Source organism: Leptinotarsa decemlineata, unplaced genomic scaffold (assembly GCF_025532065.1).
Source record: "Leptinotarsa decemlineata unplaced genomic scaffold, Ldec_3_MD MMD2_P_RNA_scaffold_5, whole genome shotgun sequence".
NCBI lineage: Eukaryota > Metazoa > Arthropoda > Insecta > Coleoptera > Chrysomelidae > Leptinotarsa > Leptinotarsa decemlineata.
The window spans coordinates 18,610,194-18,634,929 of record NW_027412532.1 but is presented as its reverse complement, the minus strand read 5'-3'; the positions used below and the strand labels follow the sequence as shown (position 1 = coordinate 18,634,929).

Here is a 24,736-nt window from a genome sequence, read left to right as displayed (position 1 = left end):
ACAGTAAAAAATGCAATAAGGAATAATGTACGTATGTTGAAATTCCTGATAGCTTAAAGGATCAGGATTTTGTTCAGTTGGACCACTTTCTCCAACGAAATGTAGTGAGCAAATATAAGTATCCTTGGTAACATCATCAATAGATTTAAAACCAAGGTCACTCCTGCCACATTTTTTCACCCATAATTAACATTTCGCATATTTTGCACATGCTTTAATATGTAATTTGCTTGATGATTTGATTTTTTTTGCGATATCCAAGACAAGGCTTTGGAAAATTTATAAAATAGTATGTGTTGGTTTTGAAAGATTTGTATCCTGTATCACTTTTACATACTCCATAACAACACCGTTTTGTTGTTCCTTTTCATACAGATAACATAATTATAATCGAGTATAAACATTTTTTTCTGATTATTTTGACTCACTACTTTATTTTTTCAACTTTTTTTACAATTAGGTAATGAACTTCAATTTATACTTTAATTTTTAAAACAGGGTTGCGGGCTCTTTAACATGGTTGTTTACAAAAAACAGTACGAAAAAGATGGCTGATACTGACGCATGCGCACAAAAAATTTGTGATGAAAAAGCCTATTTGTGTGGCATAATTCAAATTATTTTGTTATACCTGAAATGCCATACTACTGAAAGCACTATACATATTGTTTAGGAATCCTGGGAAAATAGCAGATCATCAAAAATTAGAGACCTGGAACTTAGTGTTAATTCTGTTTTACAGCAAAGCAAAGCGTGATTTAGTGTTTTGGAAATAGTCAAACAATTCACTAAATCACAATTTTTCGATCGACAAGAACCATCCTAACGTTAGAATCTAAGAGGATATGAAAATAAAAAAGATGACGTCCCTAATTTCCAGTAACTTGATTTCTTTATCGCCACTCTCATGATTTAAAATCAACGGTGGATTTTCTATTTTCGAATCGACTGTTTCTTCAGTTAACGCAACATTCTTTGGAATTGAATTCCTAAGAGCTGAGAAAAAATATCATAGATAATTATAGTAAAGAAATGTTTAGGTAACTTGTAGAGAAAACAATTCAGTTTATGACGAACTGGAAAATAATTATTGATGTTATTCAAAAAGCCAAATTAGACTGGGGCTGAAATATTCAATTATTGATGAAGCTGAATTGAACATTGACAATAAATAAAATATTGAGAATATCAATCATCTGAATATTTCAGACCTCTTTATTTTTCTGCTTCAATAACTTCTTATAGCTTGCAAAATTCTACTTATAACAAGACGTATTTATTCGAAGATTTTAACATGTTCGAGACGAAAAAAAAATGTCAAAAAAATATTCTCACAAAAACAAGCCTATTTTCATCTAATACAAAAACTTTGAAACAACAAAAAAAAATCAATTATAAAAAAATCGTCTATTGGGTATGAATATGACAGACGGTCGTTTCAACGGTTTCGTTTCTTATTTATAAATATTTAGTCGAGGTCTAGTACAAAGTACAAAGCAGGAATTTTCCGACACCATATGCTCGAAATAAGTAAAACGCACTCACTGATGCATCGAATAATTATTTTTTTATGGAACGGTTGTTTGGTTGGCTAACCAAAGTGAAAATTGTAAAAATAAAACATAAGAAAATTATATCGTAGCTATCGTTATCCAACTTTTATTTTTTCGAGTTGGTTGAATTTAAATTACATTGCATCGGATGCATTTTTTGAACGTCACCGGCTTCTATCAGGGCCGGATTGTTATATTTGCTTCATGCAGTAAAGATTATTTGAAAGCCTGATTCATACAAATTCCTTAATTTTTTGCGTCGATATATAACAATATGAAGCACTAAGATTGCGAAACAATTTTACCACATATTTTTATGAAATTTCTGAAACAATGTTTTACTTCGAACATTTCCTTTAAAGCGTTATTTTCTAAACAACCATACTGTTAAAAACTTGTCTACCAACCAAAATGGCTTCCAGAAATGATTTGCTGGTAGCAAAGATCGTGGTAGATTTGTTGAAGATTAAATGGTCTGCAAAATGAAACAGAACTTTTGATTTAAAAAACCTAGTAAAAGTAAAACAGGCTAAATTAATAGTAAATAGTAAAATAGAAAAAATTGGCGGCTTTTTTTGAAGGTGATTGACAATGTTCCATGATGAATTTCACTAGTTCGGACTTCCCTTGTCTAATATATAAAATGATTTGAAATCCCCGAAACAACTGAAAAAAAAAGAAAAATAAATAGCTGAAAATAACAATTATATTAAGCAAAAATAACCTGAAATGAAATAATAGTGAAATAAAATACAAGTAAAATTAAAACGATTGAACAAAAAATAATTAAATACAAATACATATAAATGAAAAAAAAAGTTGAGAGATTCCAAGCCACGTTAGTTCACGACGTTTCGATTGTTAGTATCTACAATCGTCTGCCTTTTTTTTCAGTTGTTTCGGGGATTTCAAATCATTTTATATATTAGAATTGGCTGTAGCATATAGATCCATATGTCATGGAACTACTTTCTCAGATGACTGATCCATTATCTCAAGTTTTGTGCTGCCATTTCCATTTTAAAAGCTGCATTTATGTGAGAAGATTTCTGAAGTGTCCATTGGAAGGAAAGAACGCATGATATTTCTAAAACCACAGTAGAAAAATATAACCAGTAGGCTCTCTTACCACGTGATTCGCCCGAGTTTCGGGGACCTTCAATTGCTCTTAGGATAAGATTCTCATTCAACGCGTTCCGTGCTGTAATATTGAAGGATTCGACGGTACCACGGGCTTCGGATTAGTTAAAATAACCGTTCGGTCATTGATATTGTCTTTAATTTATTCGCTGTTGTTATTATTATTTTTAGGTTTTGTAGTTGGTTATTGTTGTTTGTTTTATTATTAAATGACAACAAAATGGGAGATGTAAAAAAGACATTATTATAAGTGCGCACGCCTATGGTAAAATAACGAAATTGGCTCCGCACTTCGTTTCGAGGTCACCGAGAACTTTGTGAATTTATGAATGAAAGTAGTGGGAATGGACTTACTAGTTGATTTTTACTGTGATTCAACCATATATGGAGAGGTGTATCATATATGTAACATCACGTATTTATGGGTTAACGAATCCTGTTTCAAATTGACTTGGCTTGGTCTGGTAGATTGGATTCAAATCATGATTTAAATCAGTCAACCCTGCCTGATGATACATATTTCAATTTTTGAAGTATACTCAAGGTAATACTCGCCTCTTCAATTCGCGAAGAAATATAAAGCTCGACAATGTAAATAAGCTATCTATTATTTGGGAAGATGGTACGCTAATTGAAAAATAAATCACAACTATGAATCACTGAATCAACGCATAAATTTTATGATTTTCTTTGCTAAATAGTGACATAATTTCTTGAGCAAATTGTCAAATTTGCTTCGCAACAATATGCAGATTTAGCGGTTTTCAAGAGAGTGAAACTAAGTTATCATAAAATTCTTCAAATATTTGAAAAAACACTCATTAAAAACTATCGATGTTGAATTTAGAAAAAGCGCCTTTGATAGGAATGATTGTGATGATATTGCTTTAAAAATACGATCAAGTTGCATCAGTCTAGAAATAATACCTTAGTGGGACATAATTGGCATGCATTCATCAAAGTGCATTTCATGTGTATCACACAGTGGCATGTTGAGCCTAATGATCTACAGAAATAACTAGTTCCGAACAAGTACTTAACATTTCTTTCTTTGTGTTTTACACATTATATGAAGACTGTACATAAGTAGTGTCGTATCAAATGAAAAGTAATGATTAAGTTGTTTGGTCTCTTACTTGCAGTCTACTATTTCAAAAGGAATTTCCTTTCAAACGAAATGCTTTTGAATAACAAAATAATTATACCAATTGAGAAGATGATTTGCTAGCATCTGCTATTTCAAAATTCTGCACTCATTCATAATTCATTTGTGAAACAAACGTGAATAACCGGTTCAAAATAGTAGAAAGTCTAGTATTAGCAATGAAAACCTGACCTCTGACTATTGCATTTTTTCTAGAGTGTCTACAGTGATTCGTGAAGGTTTATGTAAAACTAAACGCTGAATTATAAAGACAAGAGAAGCATCATTCACTCAGAAATGGAAGTAGGCCGGTCAAACCTCGGGGATACATGTTGGTTTGATTCGACTGTCTCTTGTCACACTTAAAAGGAAACTAGTCTTTCGACATTCAATCATGATTATCATTTTTGCGGTTTGAAATTGTGAGAATGATTTGTATAAAAATAAGCGTTTTCTCATGAGGAAGCTCTGTAATCATGGCGAAAGAGAAAATAAGGCATTGTCGCGGTCACTCGATATCAGTTGCAACAATAGAAAAACTGCGGTTTGTGCGATTTTTGTGGCATTCTTCAAATAATGACTAACCGTTGTTTCATTGCAGATAAATGTGCAAGATATTCGAAGTGGAAACAATGTTTGGTTATTAACATAACACTAAGGAATCACAGTGTCACGCTTGAAGTATTAGGTACGCAAAATACAAGAGATTTTTTATTCTTTGAAACAAACTGAAAAGTTCGCCCCGAAAACTTATTGCGTAATATAAACCAATGAAGAGTCCAATTAGTTTGTAACTTGTCGTATTCATGAATGTTGCCTACAAATTGAAAAAAAAACAATTGAGAAAAATTTGAATATTTATACTCAGTTTCCTTAAGTGGTTCCAAAACCTGAAATTCACTTCAAAACTTTCTCATATAGTCAGTGGGCATACTTGAAGACTGGTTATAAATCGAATCATCTAAAGGAACAATTCGTTCAGGCCAGTCTCAACTCTCTACACTGTGGGTTAATGGACTGACACCTATCAGAAAACAACTACTTCCCTGGCTTATACCACGAAGTGCGTTGGATTATATCCGACAAGTGTCGGTACAGCAATCTTTACTGAAATATTTCCTGCATATGCTGTTGGCGATACAACTGCCGGAATAAATACAACCGGGTGCACACTTGCAGCCGGTTTCGGGCTATTTGGCCTCTCGCCAGGGCAAATCAATTCCGGCTGTTGTATCACCTACAGCATATGCAGGAAATACTTCAGTGAAGAATACTGCACTGACACCTGTCGAATATAATCTAACGCCCTTCGTGGTATTAGCCAGGGGAGTAGTTGTTTTCTGATAGGTGTCAGTCCAATAACCTGCAATGTAGGGAGTTGATACTGGCCTGAACGAATTGTTCCTTCAGATGATTTGGCCTCAAATTGTGAATAGCATTAATTCTTATGAGATACGTCAAATGAATGAAATGTCCACATGTCATACATATACTGGATATTTTTTGAGAATTCAGTTAAGGTTCATATTTCCGTTTTGACCCTCTCTTTGAAACACATTTGTTACCTGCTAAAATAATATATGGGGATTCTTTGAGTTTTCTAAATTTTCCATGAGTTTCTTTGGGGATAATTTTTGTTTCACTTCATTTTAAAGCGTGATCACCAGATGAGGATAACTCCGCTATCCCCGATCCTGTCATCTGTCTTCATTCACGATGTTCATTTTTTTCTAACATCTAGGGTTCTTGAGGTTTGACCTGAACAACTGTTTCCAAATGAACAAGGCATATTGTAAATACCATCTTTCATTTATTCAACGGTTTTTTTTGGGGTCAGTTTGTGTCAAATGTGTTGGTAGTTCTATAAGTTGTTCTTTCATTATATCTATAACCGATGGGTTTCAATTTCTTGTGGAATTGGCCGCGGTGGTAGTGCGCCCGACTCATGATCGGAAGGCCGTGGGTTCGATTCCCGCCTCGACCAGATACTTTTCTCGACAGAATTTATGTGGTTGAAGATGGGATGATTCTGCAACCGTGTTAGGAATCACACGTCCTTAGCTCGCACAAGTTTCTCAACTTCTGAGAGTTGTCGTTCATAAGGAGGCGATGGCTGATTAACGGAAAAACAGATTTTAAACAGATTTAAACGGGGAATATAATGTATGACATCAGTTGTGAGGTATGTGTATTGTTGGGTTTGTGGTGATGATGGGATCTGTATATGCTGTGTCTTCCGACAGTCCGAATCTCTGCTTAGGATGATTCAAATGCGGTGACCTGTGAGAAGGCCTGTTATAGACATCGTAGTTTATCCCTGCTATAGTCCAACAACTGCTTGGTATCAAGCTTAGAAGGGTAAATAAACGCCTTGGAGTGAGCCAATCCTGGGAGATTCTGCCAGAAGTTCATAAATTTTCTTGCCAACCAGGTGTTTAATCTTTATTAAGTATCTATTGGTATGAGTTTTCTTTCAATAAATACTCGTATCAAGAGTATTTATCGATTTTTTATCATAAAATCGGGATAAGGAAGTTGAATTTGAAATGGCATTTGTTGTGTATTGCTTTTAACAACTTCATTGGGAGCTCTTACCACTAACAAATCCGTTTTAATGACAGTTATTTCCTCTTTCATATTATGAACTGAATTGCAAGCTGTCTTTGGCCCATCATACAAACATCTAACTACACCTTTTTGACGATAGCGTGGTGATTAGATTTATTATCGTATTAGGTTAGGTTAGGTCCAAAGTGAGTGGGGCTATTCGACCCTCCACCGCAACCCGCAAGGATTTATTATGGCTCACACACACTCACGCTCGACTAAATGAACCCAGCTTCTTAACGAAGCCGATTAGTTTGTATAGTGAGTGGTCTTTCAGGTCAGATAGTAAGAGTACGGCTCTGCCGAACTCTAAAATTCTTGATTCGGTCCCGAGCGGGGCATGCACAAAGTATGTGCTCTGCTGTTAGATCATTTTCCAAACAGAGGCGTACACACTGTCTTCCGACAGTCCGAGTCTCTGCATTTGATGATTCAAATGACAGTAACCTGTAAGAAGGCCTGTTAGGCATTGTAGTTCATCTCTACAGTAGTCCAATAACTGTTTGGTATTAAAATTCGAAGAGTGAATAAACGCCTTGGAGGGAGCCAATCCTGGGAGATTCTGCCAGAAGTCCATAAATCTTCTTGCTATGCAGGTGTTCAATCTTTATTAGTATCTATTAGTATGAGTTTTCTTTCAATAAATACTCGTATCAAGAGTATTTATCGATTTTTTGATCATAAAATCGAGAAAAGGAAGTTGAATATGGAATAGCAATGGGCGCATCCTTGTCACCGATTCTGAGCAACATTTTCATGGAGAATTTTGAGGAAATATAAATCGTTTAAAGACATGGTGGAGATATGTTGATGATGTATTCGCTATTTGGGATCATAACCCAGATTATATCAACGTCTTCTTGAATTATTTGAATTCAAATCACGATAAAATTTACGTTAGGAAAGAAAGTTTTTAACAATAAAAATTAAAAAAACAAGATTCAAATTTCTCTCTCGCGTACTTATATGTAACTAATCTGAAATTAAATGCAATGATCTTGTTCGACCTATTTATTTTGAGAAATTCATATTGAATACAGGATAAAGAAAATAACTTTTGTCTGATTTCTACAAGTTTTTCATTCGTTTCATTCGTTATTTGACTTCTCCACGTTTTCAAATGAGACCTTTCAAATAATGGTAGGTCGCCATTCAAAAAATTTAAGAATAAGCTGGGATCGTGTGGGGTGTGGAGTGTAAAAATGTGACCCTACAAAATACAATGGTTGAGAGCCTCGGAAATTTTTGAAATTTCTATCCGCTTTGGAAATTTTCTAAGTGGAAAATTATCGTTGGATAGCCCTATATAACATCATCTCACAGTATACATCTGAATAAGTACTTCAAATCATTTTTATATTTCACTTGTTATTGCCATGTTAATTCTGTTGGAATTTACACGCAATTATTTTGTTCACAACAAGAAAATTATAATTCCGTCGTGAATCATATAAAAATAATAGTGATACGACATTATTTCCACCACAACATTGTAAACCATGTCCTGGTTTATTTACTATGAAAATTCATAGGACATTTGAATAACTGAGCTGGGAAAAAGTTTCTACATATTGATAATGAGTGTTATTAAGAATGTTCTAGATTATATCCGAGTGAGAGTTTGTAATAAGTTTGTATCCTAGATATGACAAATAATATAATTATCCTCCTACATGCTGGATTATTGATTATCATTGATGTTATTTTTTCACCTAGGCATGAAATATCTCAAACATATTTTCATAGGTTTCTTTTTCCACTTACATTTTTCAAAAACTCATTTATTTAATTGAATAGAACTGACCGATACTTGATGAGAATCCATATTGAAAAAATAATCAATACAGTTTATTGTATGATTTTCACTATAAGGGTTTTACAAAAACCACGATACGTGTTTCGCTATACAATAGCTTCTTCAAACTTCCTCAAGTAACTCTCAGTTCATGCTTGAATAAGCTATTGTGTCGCGGTTTTTGTAAAACCCTTAAAGTGAAAATCATACAATAAACTGTATTGATTAGTTTTTTTTACTCATTCATTTATCAGAGTCACTTAATGAAAAACAAAAAATGTTCATAGATTGAGTTTTCTGTCGAAGCCACAAATGGCATCTTCGTAACAGAAGATGTCATCGCCTTCACTTCCTCAGGCTTGTCCTTTACGGGCAGTTAAATCCAGCATGCGGGGTTCAGCCTAGTACCACTCATGAGACCATGGCGGCCCGAAAGCGCTGTCTGGTGTTAGATTATGAATCCTTTGGCCTCTGTATTCAACCAAACATTTATATACTCCAAAATTCTTACTGAAAATTCAATCTAGTCTCCAATCAGTTCTTCAGGGTTTATTAAGTAGAAAAGTATGACACTAGAGAAACTGAATCTAGCTATATTCGCTGCAAGTGTTCAGAAAAGACCTGTTTATTTGAAAACTTGCCTACTGGAAAGACATTCATAACATACAATGGGGAATGTTCCTCCTGACGAAAATCAAGTAGTTTTCATAAAAGAGCTCTAAAACAACGCATTTTAAGTTTATCATTTGAACCTTTTTCTTTAAAAAAGTATTTAAATACTTAAAAAAGAGGAGTGCAATAATGCATTCAACATTTAAAGGGATTCGTTTCTATTTCACCATTTGGCAACATCGGTTATAGCTAATAAAGGACAATGAATCTGAGTATGAGAGAAACAAAAATGACATATTTCAGAGGCGTGCTGTTCTGTTTACTTATGTTCCGAGTTCCGAGACATTCTGTGACATATGACATTTTGTGCACCTAACCTATCTTGCTCTATATAAATAAATAACAACACAACTGTTGTTTATGTGGCTTGTGGAGGTGGTATTGAACTATAATTTATATTTTGCCTTAATTGTTGATTTATAAAGATAATTTTCCCTTTTTAAAGTAGAATATCTAGGTATGTATAAATTATTTCAACTTGATATAGGCGCTGTTGCCAATATGTGAATTAGAAACAAATCCATTAAAAAATTAAAACCCATCATTTGAAACATCAATTTGAATACTTTTCGAAGTGAATTTGAAAAACTCATGCATTAAACTCAACTTTATTTTGTTCAAACTTGCATTTGCTGTAATAATCCAAGTTGAGGAACATTCCCCATTCTTCAGAAGTCTATAGTAACGGAGGGTTTGACCTATTCACGTGCGATCACAAGAAAATCTAATAATGATGCAGTGGATTTTCCTAAAATGAGAAGTGCGAATGAATTAGGTTGCTTTAGAGATCCACATCAAATAATGAGAGAAGTATCAATTTTTGATACTTCTCTACTCTACTCTACTCTACTCAAAAATGTTTCCCAATCTATTAAGACACCTCGTTATGACAACTTTATAATCTTAATATACAGTTTGAGCTGTATTTACTTACAATTTTCATTTTATGTAGTTGGGTTCTAGAATATGATTATAAATGGGGCTAGAAATAGTAGAAGTTCTCTATCAAAATGGAATTATGGTGAAAATTAACTAAACGTATTTCTCATAGACCTAAACTCCCTCAAACCAAAAATCTAATTCACAATGGAACGGAAAACCCGAGGAACAATCCTAGATGTCCTTGTGAACAAACCTGAAGATGGGACACTGAGGCCCAGCGCATTTAGGAAGTCAACAAATACAGAGAGACATTCAAACAGACACGACAAAAAACTATTCTGCATGATCGGGTCATTCAAATAGCTCTATTATCGAAAACAATAGTAGGTATTTCCCCTGTAAGAATTGTGATGCAATTTGGCTAGTGCTCACTTTGAGAATATCTTCTAGCTGTATTTTAGAGGGGGCTTATAATGGTTTTCATTATCTTGATGGAAACTGGGGTCCTTTTCAAGTTTCTACTGATGAGTTTGTGAGTTAGTGTGCTAAGAGTGACACTACTTCTGTTATTTTCAAAACAATGGATCCAAAACAAGTTCGTGTTTTAATTTTACATTGCTTCTTGATGGGAAAAAATACCTCTCAAGCCAAGCAATGGCTTGAAAAGTGTTATAAGGACTCCGCTCCATCAGAAACAACAATTAATCGTTGGTTTGCTAACTTCAAACGTGGTCGTCGATACACCGAACGCAGTAGACGTCCAAATGTGGCAGTAACATCAGAAAAAATCCACAAAATCGTTTTGAATTATCCAAAAGTGAAGGTGCGTGAGTTAGCTGACATTGTAAAGATATAAAATGAATGTGTTGGCTTAACATTGCATGAGTATTTGACTATGAAAAAAAACTCTGTTCAAAGTGGGTGCTGCACGAGCTCACTTTTGAACAAAAACAAGAACGTCTTGATGATTCTGGCCATGTGACAATGGATGAAACATGGATCCATTAGTGTGGTTCACATGTACTCGATTTAGCTCTTTTTGGTGACATTTTTCAGCCCTGTCCAAAAATTACGACCAAGGTGTCATTCGATTCGTATTTTTGCCTAGAAAGTTTAAGAGAAGGTCCGAAAACGCGCCGATAAAAATCACAAAAGTTATAAACAATTAAGTGAAAAAAAATGGGGCTTTAGTTTTTTCTTAATATCTCGGAAAATTTTCAAAATTTTGGAATTTTGAAAAAAGATTTGAAAGGATCAATTTGCGTAAAAAAAGTCCCGACTCCCGAAACTGTATCTCGATTATTTATAATTTTTACAGAGCCCTGAAAATAGAGCCAAAAGCGGGTAGTCTGGCTTCTGCGCGCTGTTCGTCACTCTGACATAAAAACAAAAAAAATATTTAAACATATTAAATGTAAATATTAAGGAATGAAAAAATGCATGTAATGTTGGGATACATCAATAAACAATAATCCGCAGCCAAAAAATGTTTATCCCAATTTTAACGTTAATTATAAATTTGTTAATTAATACATTTTTCTGAACTGAAAGTTAATATAAAAATCCCTATAATTATTAAACTAAACCCCTGGCATTTTTTTCCTTTGGTGAAGTTATCCTTATTAATTAACGTTGAAATTGGGATAAATTTTTTTGGCTGTGGGTTATTGTTTATTGATGTATCCCAACATTACATGAATCACATTTAATATGTTTAAATATTTTTTTTGTTTTTATGTTAGAGTGACGAAAGGCGCGCGGAAGCCAGTTTACCAGCTTTTGGCTCTATTTTCAGGGCTCTGTAAAAATTATAAATAATCGAGATACAGTTTCGGGAGTCGGCAATTTTTTTTACGCAAATTCATTGATCTTTTCAAATTTTTTTTCAAATTTCCAAAATTTTGAAAATTTTCCGAGATATTAAGAAAAAACTAAAGCCCCATTTTTTTTTCACTTAATTGTTTATAACTTTGGTAATTTTTATCGTCGCGTTTTCGGACCTATCCTTAAACTTTCTAGGCAAAAATACGAATCGACTGACACCTTGGTCGTAATTTTTGGACAGGGCTGAAAAATGTTACAAAAAAAAGTACATGTGAATTAGACTACATTACTTTACACCAGAATCAAAACGATCGTCATCTGAGTGGAGAGCAACTACTGAACCTCGTCCAAAGCGACCGAAAGCACAACAATCGACTGGAAAGGTTATGGCCTCGGTAATTTGGGATGTACGTGATGTAATAATATTCATCGAATATCTTGAGAACGGAAATATCATCAACAGTGAATATTATATAGCGTTATTGGAGCTTCTGAAGGTCGAAATTGCGGAAAAACGACCCCATCTGAAGAAAAAGAAAGTGCTGTTTCATCAAGACATTGCACAGTGTCACAAATCAATGAAAACGATGGCAAAATTGCATGAAATGGGCTTCGAATTGCTCCCGCATATACCATATTCGCCAGATTTGGTTCCCATCGACTACTGGTTGTTCGCAGACCACAAAAAAATGCTCACGGTAAAACAATTCGCATGAATGAATAGATTATGGCTAAAAATTTTGAGACAAAAAATAAATCGTTCTACAAAAGTGGTATTGAAATGTTAGAGCGGCGCTGAAATTATTTATTTTGAATATGGAACGTCGAAACATTTTTTTCAATTGAATTGTGATATTCCAGAACAATATTTCATTTGAATAATTCATTTTAGGCTTGACGACGTATATAACGTACATCATATGCTTCTTACAAAGTAACATTTAAGCAAAAAGAAACTCATTATAACCTGGGAAAACCATTATCAGGCAATGGCTTTCGTCATCTTTTTGACGAATAAGGACACCTCAAGGATCAACTGTTTTATTAAAAGCCGCGCAAAGTAATTGTTGTTAATGTTTGGTATGTGTAAAGAATTTGTTGGGTACACCGCATAAATACAGAATTAATCCAAATACCTACAGTTAGTTCAAAAAGGTTCACCTTGATTGTCAATGTGTTTTCATATGGGTAATTATCATCAGACAAATGAGTTGAGAATAAGAATATAATTTTTTATTATTATTTTTAACTGATATCTCTATGATTACATCCCCCAATGCATAATAAAAATGAAAAAGGTACTAGGCAGATTTTACACATATTATTTTCCTCAATGCATAAAAACTATGAAACATTTGAAGGCTAGGCAGTGTTTACACAGTATCTGTAGAGTAGGGAGGGTACATCCTCCCGAGGAGGATGTACAATGGTCATCGTCCATCCTGTCCTTTCCAGGAAGGTGAAGAGGTCACTAGGAGACATCTCCTTTATATTGACAAGTGTAGGCCAAGACTCGCCGAACACTCTCTTTGGCAACCTTGACATGTCTCATGGTGGCCTCCGCGAAGGTTTTGGAAGGTGCAGCGTTATTACTGTCATTGCGCGGCTTCTTCAACCTTCTTAGGGTTTCCTTCGTGAAGGTGCACAAGTGAGGGAGCTTTCCTGCAGAGGCGGCCGGTTTCTTGCCTTTATTCAAGGCGGAGCTCTTGGCGCCCTTGCTCTTGGAGGCGATCTGCTATGTTCAGCCTCATTCCAAGCGGTAGATTGAGATGGACATATCTGTTCACCCCCAGCCACCGCCTTAGATTGAGGTGAGCACTTCTGTCCAGCTTCGGGACTGGTTTTTGTTTTTGTTGTTTCTGTTTTTGTGTTGTTTCATTCATGTGTGTTCCCACGAGTAGCAAGAGAAGAGTTGGTCACCTCTGGCAGAGCCCCGCATCACCAGAGGTAGGCTGATTACAATTATTAGGTTTCGTCCAGTTCCCCAAGGGGATCGTTCGTGACCGCATATCACCCTGCTGCCATTCAGCTGTCGGCACGATTCCTTACACCTTAGCTTGCTTAGGCTGGTCCACGGTGGCAGGTTTCGCAAAGTTTTTTGGGAGGTTTTAGTTCCCCTCACCCTACTTATTTCTGCCACTGACCAGGAATCCGACGATCCCGTCCGTGAGGGCTTCCCAGACAGGGCCCCCAGTCCCCTGGCCGTTCCCCTATCCGCCACCTGGGGACACGCCCGATAGATAGCCCAACCCACAGGGTGTTACAGAGTGTAACAGCAATTAAATGCACATATACGGGGTGTCCCTGGACGTCCTCTTTTCCTCTCGGGAATGTATAGATGGGGTCAAAATATCACCAGTACTTCATATAACTTTTTTTCCTAAAATCCTTCGTTACCAAGTAACGGGCCCTCGAAGTTACAAAATGAATAATGTTTTTCTTTGATAACTTTTCGAGTGAATATTCAAAATCATCCAAATTTTGGTAATTGACTAAACAAATGAATTCTTCGATGAGCTTTCATGCAGGAGTCAGTTGTTTTGCTACAAAGTCAGGAACGGACTACCCCCGATGGTCCACACCCCAAAACTTTGAAATGACAGATATTTTTCAATATTTTTCAACAAATTAAGGTTACTTGGACAATTTTATGAATAAAAGTACTCGTGTGGAAAGTCGATCGGAGCAACGAGTCTTGATAAAAATGTAGTTTCACTCGACGACATCAAACCCGCTCGTCCACCATTATTTGAAATGAATAATTATCAAAGCAGAAATAATAATGATAACGTTAATTCAACAACATTTATCCTGAGATGTCTACCATTATTCGAAAATATTAGTTTTTAAGGAAAATGGAAATGATAGGTAAAATGTTCATAACGAATTTTTATAATGCACACACGTTTAACTAACGAAACTCAAGAGCCTCAAGAGCAAACAGAAATGAAAAATCCGCTACAGAAACTGCTCGATATGGCCACCTTCTCTCTCTATACATTTTCTTAGTCTGCGAAGACACCCTCTCTGTACTTGAAATAGCATTCCAGGATCGTTTCGTATGGCTTCACAATGTAATGTTATTCTATTCAACAATGCATCTCTTGTGTGAATAGGTGTAGCGTAAACAAGGCTTTTTAGATGCCCCCACAGAAAGAAATCCAATGGATTCAAATCCGGAGACCGCGATGGCCATGAATATAGCCCACCTCTACCAATCCATCTATTGTGGAAAATATGGTCCAGATGGTCACGCACAATCAAACTAAAATGAGGAGGAGCGCCATCATGCATAAACCACATATCTCTTCGGGTTTGCAATGGAACATGTTCCAAAAGTCCATTCAAATCGTTCTGAATGAACTCCAAATAACGTTCTCCATTCAATCGGTCCTGTAGAACGAATGGTCCTATAAGATGGTTTCCTATGATACCAGCCCAAAAATTCACGTTGAATTTCCGTTGGTGTCCATATATGGAGATTATGAGAGTTGATAACTCCATCTCTACTGAAACCTGCTTCATCAGTGAATAAAACTCGATTAATAAAAGTCATATCCTCTCTTTGCCTATCCATGAACCAATTGGCATATTCCAGTCGTGCTGGAAAATCTTGAGGTGTCATGGCATGTACCTTCTGGATGTGAAATGGGTGGAGCAGTTGTTCCCTAATTATTCTATGAATAGTGGACTTGGATGTATGGAACTGTTCTGATAGATTTCTGATGCTCATTGAAGGATCATCAGCGACGGCTTCCAAAATATTTTCCTCCAATACAAAGGTACGTACAGTCCTAGGAGCGCCCTCACCACCTCGTTTTGGCAAAACTGTACCTACAATAATATCGAAATAAAACAACGTGCTCAAATTAATTATCAATTATTACATACCTGTCTCCCTCAAGCTGCGATCGACACGCTCGAATGTTTCTCTTGACGGTACCGTTCGATTGGGAAAATGCTCGGAATACAGACGACGAGCTTCTGCGGCATTACAAAATGCTCGTCCATAAAATACATGCATATCTGCATATTCATTGAATGTAAACTGTTCGGCCATATCAAAAAAATTCAAAATATCCTATAGAATATTGACAATACAATGATAGTCATATGACAACGCACCGCTCAACAAAACAAAATCGCATTCCAGTTTCTCATTTTTTATCAAAACTTTCTAAAAGGTTTTTTTGTCAACATCTGTGAAAGAAATATTATTCCCTGGATATTTTTCACCTGATCATGTGCAGCCGTTTTTGTAGTTCATTCGTTTGCTTTTTATTAGTATAGTAAATATTTTTTCCGATGTGCGTTTTTTCAGCTAAATTTAGATTCGTGTTAAAGAATTTCTCCCATAAAATTATAATTATCAGCTATAATATCCCAAGGACATTGATAACTAACGAAATAATTTTATCACAGTTTTCGAAAGCACGTTATTTGGTAACATCCCGACGCCGAAGGCGGAGGGATGTTACCTAAAATAACGTGCTTGAGGAAGTTGTGATAAAATTATGAGTTATTTATCAATGTTCGAGGGATATTCGGTGAGAAAATTTTTTGCAATTCGAACAAAATTATTTATTGAACACACAGTTATTAAAAGAACAATTCGTATAATGATATTCCGTTGATCTTGCTGTATTTGCCTCGGTTACTGCATAGGTGTTTCCACGCATACTATTGATTATTTGGTTATGATGTTCCTGATCAATATTCAAATATGAACACCAAAGCGAGGAAGTGACATTTTCGAAATAAATTGAATTACTGAAATGTCAAACAACTTTATTGTGTTGGTTGCTTAGCAATGTCATGACATAAGTGATAACTACCCGTGAAAACTATCCATGGGTAGTTATCAGTGTAATGATGGTTTCATTGGTTATTTCGACACACATGACTAGAAATAGACAAATTTGATAGGATAATTTCTTTGGCAAAAAATTTTCAGTGAAACGCCTCAACAGTTTAGCTGTGAAGAAGAATTTGAAACATTCGAATGTTGAGTTTCATGAGATTCAGATAACTGATCAACACGAAACGTGATTATTCCACACGTATTATGTACATATAAAATATGGAATGAATTCGATATTTCATAGTAGAGTAGCTTGTTAGTTTAAAAACACCACGAATCTACAGAACTTGATATTTCTTTTAAAAAAATATCTGCTATCACAATTGTGACTTAAACTTCCATATAGGTACTGTACTTTTTGTTTACTACTTCATTTTAGCATACTTTCTATTATTCCTGTTATAAATGTTGTTGAATTAACGTTATCATTATTATTTCTGCTTTGATAATTATTCATTTCAAATAATGGTGGACGAGCGGGTTTGATGTCGTCGAGTAGAACTACATTTTTATCAAGACTCGTTGCTCCGATCGACTTTCCACACGAGTACTTTTATTCATAAAATTGTCCAAGTAACCTTATTTTGTTGAAAAATATTGAAAAATATCTGTCATTTCAAAGTTTTGGGGTGTGGACCATCAGGGGTAGTCCGTTCCTGACTTTGTAGCAAAACAACTGACTCCTGCATGAAAGCTCATCGACGGAATTCATTTGTTTAGTCAATTACCAAAATTTGGATGATTTTGAATATTCACTTGAAAAGTTATCAAAGAAAAACATTTTTCATTTTGTAACTTCGAGGGCCCGTAACTTGGTTACGAAGACTTTTAGGAAAAAAAGTTATATGAAGTACTAGTGATATTTTGACCCCATCTATACATTCCCGAGAGGAAAAGAAGAAGTCCAGGGACACCCTGTATATTTAACCGATTAAATTTAACTTTTGTTCGGTGCTCCTGTCGGTTCTATTTTCCGAAAATAATATATTTCCCTCGTAGAAGTTCAGTCGATCAAAATGCATGCAATCCCATAATTTATAAAAATGTTTCCAAACAACATCTTTCGTGTGTAATAATTTGAGATAAAATCTGTCTATTTACGGTCGTAGAATTTTATCAAACTATCATAGACTCAAGTGTTTACTGGGCTATCCGATTAAATTTGATGCTCTTTAAATAAAACATTCGATTAAACGCGCTATATCCGTTAAACCGATTAAAAAAAACATAAATCGATTCTTTTGAGAAGCGCAGTCAACATCAATGTTTTTGACAGATACGTAATTATAATGTTTCCTACTTATTCACCAAACTCAAACAATTGTTCATGCAGCTGCAGTTTCGCAAGAATGTATCATCTTTCCATCCAACCGATTTCCTGGAGTCTTTAAAGTCCACTAGATACTCGTTAGGACAACAAGAGGATTGTTCTGTATTCTTGGGATTCTTGTTGAATACTCTTCGTGAGCAAAAAAAATAACGGAATCAATACTCCTGACCACTCGTCTTGTGTTTGTAGATCTTTTGCTGAAAAAATCTTCACTTGTTTACTTTGTAGAAAATGTTCGAGAGGTAGCAAAAACGTATGTGATTTTCTGGAACTTTAACTAGCGTTTCCTAATATGACTAATAACCAGTCCGTGCAAAGCTTATTGTTAAATCATCTGAAAATGGAACTTTTAACAGGTGATGATCGACTGTATTGCCAAACATGCACCAAACTAACTAACTATTATAAGAAAACAAGTATAGCTGAGGCACCAGTCAATCTAATAATAACAGTACGTATGCAGTATGAGCGTTATCAGTATGTTGTATTGATAAATTGCAAATCTGATATAGCTAAAGTTACATAAGGTGTCTACCAGGGTTCACATCCGCGGCCACTACCTTTTAGCATTCATATTTGAAATCTTATGCTTAAAAATGTAACTTGAAGAAACATATATTATCTGTATGTTGTTCATCCTATGGAAAACCGAATAGATACTCGCATATACTGTTTTGGTGTGCTAGAATTCTAGATTTTCATACCTCAAATTGCGATTTGCAAGCCACTCTGGGCAGCTTGTTCTGTTGGGTGTTCTGTTGGGTGGTATTGATAAATACAATTTTTGATGATTACTGCGGAGTGATTTTAGGGTAAAAACATTTCCTAAGTAATAAATAGAGCAAAAAGCAATGTTCATGTTTTTCAAAGTCCACTCCTGCATCTATTTGCAAAGCAAATATTTGTTTAAAAAAATGTGAAGATTTGGTAAGAATGAATCATCGGCCACGAGACAAAGACTTTCTTCTGTTATGTGTATCCACCCTGAATACAAATGCAGCAATGCATTTATGATTCAGTGCAAGTACCTACATAACTCACGCCAGATTTTACAACGTTTACGTTGCCGTAATTGTTACGTATACCCATTTTTAAATGTCTCAACTATGCAATATGAACTGAAATTGAGTTAGCTTTCGTTATTCGCGCACCTAGCTTTCCCATTAATTACTCGATTATAATGAATTTGACCTAGATTTGAATGATGATAAAGTAATAACTGCGTTTTTATAGGCTGCGCAAGTGGTCTATTAAAAAATAATTGAAACGCGTATCATTTCATTCAATCGAAAGAGTTTTTACGTCTTGCAGTTCGTAATGGCCTTTTGTGTAACTGGAAAGAAACAGATATTTGCAATACAAGGGTTGATAGTATTTTATTTTGTAAGAAAGGCATACACTTCCTTTTCTAAAAATATAGAGACTGAAAAAATATTAAAATATACTTTCGAAATCATAATTGCATTTGACCTTAAAATCTGTGCCACTTATCAAACACATTATGTTTGATAAGTGGCACAGTGATTCCGAAAAATCACATACTTCAAACGAACTCAATGAATTTATGGGCTGGATCTAACAAAAATATAGTTTCAGGAGGAGACTTTTTATTACTCTATTGTGAATTCCCACATGAAAAAAAAAAACGCCGCCGCTGGTCTTCGTTAATCGAATATGACTTTGGCAAGGTCGTGCTCAACTCTACTTGCATTTCTCGATTGTTCTAGGTGTCGCGTCGCTTAGAGAAAATTCGTATCGGCTTCCAGAGGCACGCATTAGCATACATAAACACTACCAACAGGCAGATGAGTAAGTCTAGTTGAAAGTGCGGTACTAACTGAGCTAATAAGGCGATAGACATTTGATAATTAGTCAGAAGTTCACTTACAGTTTTTGAGTTGTATAGGCAGTGTAGTTGTGAAACAAAGTTGAATTTAATTGTACGAATTTATTGTATTTGTTTAAATGTCCTTGTAGTACGAAACTACAGTAACGTTAGTTACAAATACAAGTGGTATAAAAACATAAGAAGTTTCAATTGTCATGTAGTAATGAATACATCCATCAGTTTATTGAAAAATAAATATTCCGTTAATCGAATATGACTTTGGCAAGGTCGTGCTCAACTCTACTTGCATTTCTCGATTGAAGAATGATCACTGAAATGTATCAAGTATGAATTCATCAGAGGCAAAATCAATAAAGGTGTTGTTACAACTGCATACACGTGACTGATGAATCAAGAAAGGAATCGTATTTCGTGTAAAAAAAAATTATTTTTAAATTGCAAAGCGCTTTCGTCTGTTACGCCATCATCAGTGCAATACCTGCATGGAAGTACTTTAAAACTTTAAATTCTTTTAATATTGTAGAATTACTTACTCGTCAAGTTAAGAAGATCCTGCTGTCTTAAGGTATAACAACTTTAGCAAAATCCACTCTGAGTGGACATGAATTTGAACATCACAATAAGCAAACATTTGTACAGAGTGTGAATATTTTTAAAGAAAACCATCTCCAACGTGCCGAGTACGAGAAGGAAAAGGAAGAATTTGACATTGACACAAAGTCTTCAACTATTACAAAACATATCATTTGTCAAACCAAATTCCTTTCCTGATTTAAAAATCAATAAAAGTACGATATAACCATACGATATTATGGCTACTATTATTCATAAAGATCAGCAGTCAAAGAAGTAATGTTAGCCTTGACACAATCTTGTTTTTGGGCCTGTTAAACTAGTTTGTATGATCCATACCCATAACAATTCAATTCACGTATGAGGGGCAAATGTATTCATCAATTGTTATCCTGACGTAACAGCCTATAGAACAGATTTTTTCATTAAAAAAGAAACCGCCTCGACCATATTCATTTAATATCGGTGGTACACTATTGATAAAACTGTGTATTAGATTCAAATACCTTTTAATTTGAATCACTTTCAGAAATTCATAAAAAAATATATTTTTTTATTCAGGTTATTTAATACTTAGTATCTTTGACAGGCCGACCGACTGTTATTCTTAAATGTATTTAACGTATGTCCTAGAGAACATGTTTTACTGTGAATTTGACCTTGACAAGTTTCACATTTCTCAGCTTCTTCTCCAATGAGAAGATGTCGGTAGATAAGTTTTTTATGACAGATGTGCATTATTGAATGGATTAATTTTATCTCCTACTCTTGATCCAACCCGAATTGAAGGCTATAAAATTTAGGTTAATGTTCTCTTTAACGCTCGCTTCAAAAACACACCGGGGTATTTTCTGATTGTTTCTGGCTACGGGATCAGAATATGCGCCTCTAGCTACATTGTCTGCCATTTCATTTCTTGATATTCCAACCTGAAACGGAATCTAAACTATACTGTTCAAAAAATAAGGTGAACTTTTGTCCCCTTCAAAGTAGTCCCCCTCAGATATAAAACACATGTGCCAGCGTTTTTTTCCAATGCTTGAAGCAGTCCTGATATGCACTTTTTGATATACACTCACAGGCACAATAAGGCGCCCACAAATGTATATCACTTTTTATGAGAGAGCAAGTTGTAAATTACCCTCAAGGTAAAAGACACAGAAATGTTCAATAAACATCGTTTCTTAACGGATTCTTTACAAAAATTTAGGTAATGAAAATTTTACAAACTCAATTGTGACAAAAGTGGCGTTTCTTTAAAAAAAATTAAATTAATAACGGGTATTGCCGCCTCTAGCCCTTATGACTTCTTGGAATCGGTTTGGTAACCCATCCACGATATTCTAAATATCCAATTGGGGGATATTGTACCACTCCTCTACCACAGCCGTCTTGAGTTCTCCCAGGGTCTTTTCGGGGTTGTCCCAAATGTGCTCTATCGGGTTCAGATCGGGACGGCGTGCCGGCCATGGTAAAACTTGAATCCAGACCTCATTAAGGTACTCGGTGACGAATCTTGCGGTATGGCACCGTGCATCGAAAGTTGTCAGCAATGAACGGTGCAAAAGTTACGACGTGATCTTGAAGAACCTCTTCCACGTATTTATGAGCATTCACATTGCCTTTATCAAACACGACAAGATCAGTACGAGCCTCGTAAGAGATACCTCCCGAAACCATTAAGGGACCTTCCTGGTAGCCCACTGTTTCTGTTATAACGCACGGAGCAAACCTTGGCGCCTGAAGACACGCTGACGTCTATCTGGACCTCTTAAGGCCACTCTGCTCTCGTCTGAGAACGATACGTCCTTCCATTCTTTCACTGTCCAGTCAACATATTCTCGTGCAAAAGCAAGTCTAGCTCTAGAGTACGAAAAGCCCTTAGAGTTCTTTCTTCCAGTCTTCTTCTAACGGTACGCTCACTCACCCGGACATTTCTCACCTCAAAAAGACGTATACGCACTTCAGTAGCGGTGCTGAAGCGATTTTTCAAAGGCCGGGACACACTTCTTCATACACCTCTCCGATCCGACTCCGGTTTGATTTTGCCCCAAAAGCGGATCGGTGCCACTCTTGCCAGTGTCGATTCAAACAATATCTAGGAAGGTTCTCTAAGCAAGAATTTTAGCAACTGCGATTTAGTCATTAAGGCACTCTGTTTGGAAGAAGAAGATGAGGAAAATCGGAGAGCTCTCATAGAGAACAGCGGTACAACTCTTCAGTCTGGCCATATAGAACTGGATATTTTCTGACTTGTTCAATAAACTCCTCCGGTTTTAATGACATTTTTTAAATTCAATTTGAAAAAAACCGCAGCTGGAGAACAAATAGGCTGCACTATCGAATCATGATCGAACGCAGGATCGGAGTCGGGCGGGAGCGGGGACGATGTGAACTACTCTATTCAGACTAAAGTACCATTTCCCTATCAGACACTCGTCAGACTGTATGATGGGAGTCGGATCTGAAGGGTGTTTGTCAGGTGTGTCCCGGCCTTAACACGGTGCTGACGACGAAGCGGTCATCTCGAGTAGAAGTGCATCGATGTCGGCCTTGACCTGGCCTGCGGGTGTATGAACCTGTCTCCCGAAATTCTCTGATCGCATCCCATACCGCAGTTCGAGGTACACCGAGAGTATGAGCTATGTGACGTTGGCTGTATCCAGCATCAGCCAAAGCCACTGCCCTAGCTACATCAGTTGCATTAAGTGGCATTTTTTATAGTCACGAACAATCAGGAAACACAAATTAAACAATACTTGCACCCTAAAGCAAAACAGAACAGAAAATGATAACACAGTAACCCAACTACAACAATGTCAAACAACGACTAAATTCCAAAAACCCGTCGGTGATACAAATTTAGAAGACGAAATAATGGTATAAGTGCTAGAGCACCCACTTCACAAAAAACAAAACAATTAATAAGCCATAGGTAACATAAAACATACAGGGCGAAGAGTAATATAGGTGATCGTTTAATTGTGCCGGAGAGTGTATCTTTGAGCTTCTCGGCGATTCGGTTTTTATCTCCTCAATCGTTGCAAAACGGTGTCTCGTGGGTATCTTCAATCTTGAGATGGGGAGAAAGTCGCAGGGGGGCAAATCTGGTAAATATGTTGGCTGAGGCAGCAATTTTGAAACGAACTTTGCTGCTACACCCTTCATGCTCAATATTTCCGAAAAAATTGCATGGCTCAAGCCAACCGATATGCTGACATCCTCATCAATTTCTCTGATAGTGATTAGATTATTCTCCATAACAAATTTCTTCACTTTCTCAACATTTTCATCGATTGTTGATGTGCTGGGGCGTCAAGGCAACCGTTGTCATTATTCCCTTACTGAATGGAATGCCAACGATGGCTTAATCCTAAGATGTGTGTATCCGTGCCGAGAGGATGAATGACAGTCTATCAGCTGTCTCTACGGAACCTTCGAGATACCGGGCGTCCTCTCGTCGTAGCATCACCTTGTCACGGTAATGCGTGACAAGGTGATGCTACTCGTGGGACTTTTATGGACAGAGTAAACTTAAAAATTCTTTCTGACGCTGAGTCTATAGAGGAGATGGATGTCGAGCTTACGACTCCAACTGACCTCCCTGTAAACTTAGATCAGAGGCGAGTGTACAGAGGAGATGGATGTCGAGTTTACGACTCCAACGGACCTCCCTGTAAATTTAGTTCAGGAGCGAGTCTACAGAGGAGATAGGTGTCGAGTTTACGACTCCAACGGACAGCCCTGTATATCTAAATCAGGAGCGAGTCTCCAGAGGAGATGGATGTCGAGGTTACGACTCCAACGGATCTCCCTGTAAATTTAGTTCAGAAGCAAGTCTACAGAGGAGATGGATGTCGAGTTTACGACTCCAACGGACCTCTCTGTAAATCTAGTTCAGGAACGAGTCTACACAGGAGATGGATGTCGAGTTTACGACTCCAACTGACCTCCCTGTAAATTTAGTTCAGGAGCGAGAGCTGCGGCGTACGCAGAATCTGTCTCAGGTGGGGGAACAAACCCCCCATGAGCAGGTTAGCAAACGTTTGCGCTCAAGTGAGGTTTCACCAAAACCAGAGGCAAAAAAGCCCTGCACGGCTGAATCTAAGGCATCATCAGGTGTAGCTGACGTGCAAAAACCCTCATATGTGAAGGTTGTCGTGGGTATCAAGGTGGGAATCTTGCAACTTGACTATCCGACTACCTCATTAACAGAGCATATAGTTTGTGCCTGCCCCGCTGGGGGACGAATCAGGTATTTAGAGTTCGGCAGAGCCGTACTCTTACCATCTGACCTGCAAGACCACTCACCATACAAACTAAACGGCTTCGTTAAGAAGCTGGGTTTGTTTGGCCGAGTGAGAATAGGTGTGAGCCACAATAAACCTTGGCGGGTTGCGGTGGAGGGTCGAATAGACCCACTCATTTTGGACCTAACCTAACCACTCGTAAACATTTTTCCGACTCAGAGTACAATCACCGTATGTCACTGTCAACGTTTAAAGT

The 24,736-nt window shown here is 36.4% G+C and overlaps 2 protein-coding genes across 3 annotated transcripts in view; both read right to left on the bottom strand.

Annotated features, from left to right (window-relative positions):
- The window catches only part of LOC111502660 (uncharacterized), a 63,713-nt gene that overhangs the window by 12,090 nt on the left and 26,887 nt on the right, over positions 1 to 24,736 (bottom strand). The window lies entirely within an intron of this gene.
- On the bottom strand, positions 836 to 16,619 carry LOC141487614 (uncharacterized). Its single transcript, XM_074186767.1, has 3 exons — positions 15,509 to 16,619; positions 15,068 to 15,451; positions 836 to 996 (listed from the first exon to the last, which is right to left on the bottom strand). The coding sequence occupies exons 1-3, from the start codon at positions 15,675 to 15,677 to the stop codon at positions 836 to 838; spliced, it is 714 nt and encodes a 237-aa protein (XP_074042868.1). The 5' UTR covers positions 15,678 to 16,619.

Excerpts from the sequence above, each read along its gene's own strand:
- LOC141487614 (XM_074186767.1), bottom strand. The coding sequence starts at position 15,677 with ATGGCCGAACAGTTTACATTCAATGAATATGCAGATATGCATGTATTT. Across the intron at positions 15,452-15,508 it reads TCGCAGCTTGAGGGAGACAG|GTACAGTTTTGCCAAAACGA; the intron begins GTATGTAATAAT and ends ATATTATTGTAG. Across the intron at positions 997-15,067 it reads GACACCAACGGAAATTCAAC|CTCTTAGGAATTCAATTCCA; the intron begins GTGAATTTTTGG and ends ATTTTTTCTCAG.